Source organism: Helianthus annuus, chromosome 9 (assembly GCF_002127325.2).
Source record: "Helianthus annuus cultivar XRQ/B chromosome 9, HanXRQr2.0-SUNRISE, whole genome shotgun sequence".
In the NCBI taxonomy this organism is placed as follows: domain Eukaryota; kingdom Viridiplantae; phylum Streptophyta; class Magnoliopsida; order Asterales; family Asteraceae; genus Helianthus; species Helianthus annuus.
In genome coordinates, this window is record NC_035441.2 from 101569911 (window position 1) to 101575417 (window position 5507).

At 41.9% G+C, this 5507-nt stretch overlaps 1 protein-coding gene across 1 annotated transcript; it reads left to right on the forward strand.

The window, feature by feature from the left end:
* Positions 1-489: 489 nt before the first annotated feature.
* On the forward strand, positions 490-4022 carry LOC110920078. Its single transcript, XM_022164335.1, has 3 exons — positions 490-1059; positions 1633-1950; positions 2127-4022. Exons 1-3 carry the CDS (start codon positions 490-492, stop codon positions 4020-4022), a joined length of 2784 nt encoding a protein of 927 aa, XP_022020027.1.
* Positions 4023-5507: the final 1485 nt, after the last annotated feature.

A 5507-nucleotide genomic window follows, 5' to 3' on the forward strand; every position in this document is an offset into this window, starting at 1 on the left:
AAGGAGCAAATTTCCCAACACCTCCGAAGCTCCGAAATCCGGGGATAAAAACTCCAAAAAGTACTGTGATTACCATCACGCACGAGGTCACAACACGGACGATTGCTGGTCTTTAAAGCAGGAGATTGAGAAGGCAGTCCGGTCCGGAAAATTGTCACATCTGGTGAAAGAAGTAAAGGAAGGAAAATCCTCTGGCAGTTCGGCGGACAATCCGAATAACCAATCGGCAATCTGCATGATAAGAAAAGTGAATAACCAAGGTATTAAATAGACCAATCATCATATGGCCGCTTGGATGCATCAACCAATCGCTTTCCCTCCAATCACTCTGGGAGAAATCAAAGACGGGCCGATCATTGTGTCTGCAATAATTGCGGGACACAAAGTCCGGAGGATTTATGGTGACGGCGGAAGTGCTTCAGAAATCATGTACCAGCAGTGTTTCCAACAGCTGGCTCTGCAAACCAAGGAAAGCTGATACAAGTATCTATGCCGTTGGTAAGCTTCTCTGGAGAAGTGGTTCAACCGATCGGGCAAATCACGTTACCAACCACATTGAGTACAGGAAATCTAATCAGAACTGTCAACAAAACATACCTGGTGGTTGGAGCTAGGTCCGTTCATAACGTCATACTAGGAAGACCAGGGATGTGTGCTTTCGGCATTATCAGCTCCCCCATTCTTGGGTCGTTAAAGTTTCCCACCAAAGCTGGTGTAGCAACTCTGCATTCCAAGTCCACCATGTGTGTAGCCGAAATACGGCAAAGAGAGGGGAGTAATATGCAGCCTCCGTCTCTCCTCACGGAGGAATCGGCCATTCACCCACATTTTTCGGAACAAAAGATTGCTATCGGAGCTAATCTCCCTAAAAGAACCAAGAAGCGACTATGGAAGCTACTGTCCAATTCCGTTGATGTCTTCGATTGGCAAACTTCCGATATGGTTGGAGTCCCTCACTCCTTGGCTGAACACAAGTTAAAAGTATCACATTCGGTAAAACCGATCGCTCAGAGGAAAAGAAATATGGCTCCGGCTCGTCACAAAACCATTGCCGAAAACGTATGAAAGCTGCTAAGCGCCGAAATTATCAGAGAGGTGCGGTATCAAACCTGGGTCTCCAACCCGGTGATGGTCTCCAAAAAAGATGGCACCTGGAGAATGTGTGTTGATTTCTCCGATCTTAATAACGCCTGTCCGAAGGGTTGTTATCCTCTTCCGGAGATTGATTTAAAAATAGACTCTTTAGCAAGCTTTCGCCTTAAATGCTTTTTGGACGCATATAAGGGCTACCATCAGATACAAATGGTCCTAGGAGACGAAGATAAGACGACATTCGTGACCAATGAGGGCCTTTTTTGTTACACCAAGATGCCGTTCGGACTTAAGAATGCCGGAGCTACCTACCAGAGGCTGATGGATAAAGCATTCAATGGTTAGATCAGAAGAAATTTGGAAATTTATGTGAATGATCTGGTCATCAAAAGCGAGGCCTAAGATAATATGATTGATGACATACTAGAAACCTTTACCAGGCTTCGGAGTATCAATCTCAAGTTGAACCCTAAAAAATGTTCTTTCGGTCTAGAGGAAGGCAAGTTTTTGGGAGTATAGATAACTCAATCCGGAATACAGGCACATCCGGATAAAATCCAAGCCGTAGTCTCCATGCAACCTCCGAAGACGTTAAAAGAAATCCAGTCTCTGAATGGCAAACTTGTGGCTCTTCACCGATTTATCTCCAAAGCAGTTGACCGTACAATTCCTTTTATGAAGATGCTAAAAAAGCGAACCGGTAAAGGTCAGATAGAATGGACGAAAGAGGCTGATTCGGCATTTCAGGAATTAAAAGTTTGTCTTGGGTCCTTACCCACTTTGACCGCACCAGTCACCGGAGAAACCGTCACCGTATATCTCTCTGCTTCCCATTTTGCCATCAGCGCAGTACTCGTGGTACATCGAAACCAAGCACAAATACCAGTTTACTATGTGAGCCGCATTCTAAAGGATTATGAAACTCGGTACCCGATGAGAGAAAATTGGCACTCGCCTTGGTACACGCATCCAGACGACTCCGGAGGTATTTTCAGGCCTTCAACATAGAATTACAAACTAATCTTCAAATCCAGCAAATCCTGAGGAAACCGGAGGTCTCCGGGTGGCTCACCAAGTGGGCAATTGAGCTCAGTGCTTTCAACATTACATACCGGACCAGAGGTCCGGTAAAAGGTCAAGCAGTAGCAGATTTTCTTATGAAAGTCCCTACCGGAGAAAGCACCAAGGAGAAGTCCGGCTTACCAAAAGGTTGGAATCTATACACAGATGGAGCTTCTAGCAAAGAAGGGTTCGGAGCGGGTTTAATCCTAATAGATCCGAAAGGTGTAGAATACACCTACGCTCTGCGTTTTGAGTTCCAAACTTCAAACAACGAAGCAGAGTACGAAGCTCTTTTAGCCGGACTCCAAACAGCGGCCAAAGCAGGTGCAAGTTCCATCTTGGCTCATGTTGATTCATTACTAGTCGCCAATCAAGTCAACGGAGAATACGAGGCGCGTGAAGAAAACATGATTCGATACTTAAACAAAGTCAACAGTTTGATGTCTACGTTTGATTCATGCAAGGTGGTTCATATCCCAAGAAGTAAGAATAAGAAAGCTGATGCTCTAAGTAAGCTTGCATCCGTCACATTCTGTCACTTGTCCAAAGAAGTGCTGGTCGAGACTCTGCAAGCTCCGGCCATTGATCAAGCGGAAACCGTAATGTCAATCTCTATTCAAGAAAAGTCATGGATGACTTCGATCCTGGACTATCTGAAAGACAGCACACTCCCGGAGGATAAAGCTCAAGCACGGAAGATGAAAGTGAAGGCACTACAGTACCAAATTCACGACGGAAAGCTTTATCGGAAGAAATTCTTGGGACCACTCCTGAGATGTTTAACTCCGGAAGAGACCAGCTATGTTATAAGAGAAATCCATTGGGGAATCTGTGGCATCCACTCAGGACCAAGGATGGTCATAGCAAAAGCAATGAACGCCGGGTATTTTTGGCCGGGCATGCATCAAAGCGCCGTTAATGAGTTGCAAGCATGTGAAGATTGTCAGCGGCATGCTCCCATCAACCATCGAGCTAAAAATGACCTCGTCCCTGTAACTTCGGCCTGGCCGTTTCAAAAGTGGGGAATTGATATCGTTGGTCCTTTCCCTGTGTCCACGGGAGGAGTAAGGTTCTTACTAGTAGCAATTGACTACTTTACAAAATGGATTAAAGCCAAACCCCTCCGAACCATCACTGGAGATCAAATATTAAGGTTCGTCTGGGAGAACATAGTATGTAGATATGGAATGCCACTATGCATCGTGAGCGACAATGGCAAACAGTTCCCTGAAAAACCATTCAAAACGTGGTGCGAAAGGATGCACATTGAGCAAAACTTCACTTCGGTCGCCCATCCCCAGGCCAATGGACAGGTGGAAAGGGCTAACCGCAGTATTGTAGAAGGCATCAAAAAGCGGCTGGGGAAGGAAGGAGTCTCTTGGGCAGACAAACTTCCGCACGATCTGTGGGCACACAGGACGATGCCAAAAACAAGCACAAAGGAAACTCCCTTTAGTCTGACATACGGCACGGAGGCGGTCATTCTCGCCGAAGTCGGTATCCCTACCCCTCACATGCTCCAAAGCCAAGATGAGAATAAACAACAACTCCAGATGAACCTCGACTTGGTCGAGGAAAGAAGAGAAGTTGTGGCCATCCGAGAAGCAAAATACAAAAAAGAGTTGGAAAAACATTACAACTCAAAAGTCAAAGAGGTCCGGTTCAAAGAAGGAAATTATGTTATGCGGAGGAATGATGCGAGTTTGGCCGAAGGTACGGGGAAGATGTCTCCGAAGTGGGAGGGACCCTACCAAATCAAAACCGCTGGAAAGAATGGTGCCTACACACTCACTAAATGGATGGAACTCCCGTTCCTCGTACTTGGAATGGGATGCACCTCAAGCGATGTTTCCTTTAAAGAACCTTAGAATATTTTATAATAAATTTGTAATGTAGAGGCTACGACCCGCACAATTTTCTACTTTCCTTGTACCACAGAGGGTATTACCCGCACCTTTTATTATTATTCCTTATCATGAATTGCGGAGGGTATTACCCACACTTAGTAAAAGTTTTTACCGATATGTACTATTCGGAGAATATGCTCCGGAATAATTAAATAGAAGGCATGAATTCTCTATCAATTAACAAGTTGCAACATGAAAAGTTATCGTCGGCCGAATTAGGGACGCTAACCCTAAAAAGTAAGAGCGGACTGGCATCGTCCGGATCTCTACTTTCATTTGAAAATTATCCTAAGTATACAAGACGGATCCGCGCACTAAAAAGAACGTTCTAAAGAAAGAAGAAAAAAATGTAAACATCAAAAAGCATGGACGCATGTAAAACAAAGTGATTACATCAAAAAACCGGATTAAATAAATCCAGAAGTTATACAAGTCACTTACAAAGAAAAGGATAATTGTTAGATGTACAAAATGGTAAGAACAAAACCCTTACAATAGTTCTGAATAAAAAATAAGGTGCATATTCCAAATTGCTAGATATGTCCACCTTCCTAACAGTTAATCAACTAAAACCCACACAGGTGCATACCCCAAGAAACCGGGCGTGTCCACCTCATTCCTTCGAAGACTCCCCTCCAGCAAAGAAAAGAGCATCTTTGATCTTGCAGAGTGGCTCATGGATAAGCTTCGGTAGATTGTCCACCATTGGAAACGTTAAGGATTCATAGCATGTCACACCCCGACCACGTAAAACAACAAATCGTGGCGGAAACGTCGGGGAGTGTCATAACAGAATCATTGTTTCACAATCATGGATTAAATAATTTCGTTTTATTGAATTATTGAACTCATTGTTTTATTACAAATCAGATAAATACAAATACTATCTTTCAAGTTTTAAAGTCGCTAAGGCACGAGTCCATCCTATGTATAGCATGCATCAATAATCATCACATAACAGCACCTGAAACATGTGTAAAAATAGGTACGTCAGCATAAAAATGCGTGTGAGATACATAGGTTTTATTATAATTAGATTCATTACTTATGAGTTTAAAGAAAAATATTTAATCAAAAATAGTCATGAACCTTAAAATATTTTCTTTTATAAATCATACTAAAATTTATAAGAAATCAGATAATATAATAGAATAGTACATAGGTAATTAAATAACCAAGTAAAATGAGTTTTGTATAAAATATATTGTTTGTAAAACAATATTTTGATAAAAAGGTTTGTAGTACATATATAAAAATATACTTTGGTTTTAAGAAAGTCGAATAAGTAATATATTAAAATATATTTCAGTTCCAAAATCGTTAAGTATATTAAATATACTTTAGTCGTCAAAATAATAAATTTTCAGTAGTATATCAAAAGTATACTTTGGTTTTATTAATAATCTATTAAACTATGCTTTGGTCTTACAAATAACATATTAAACT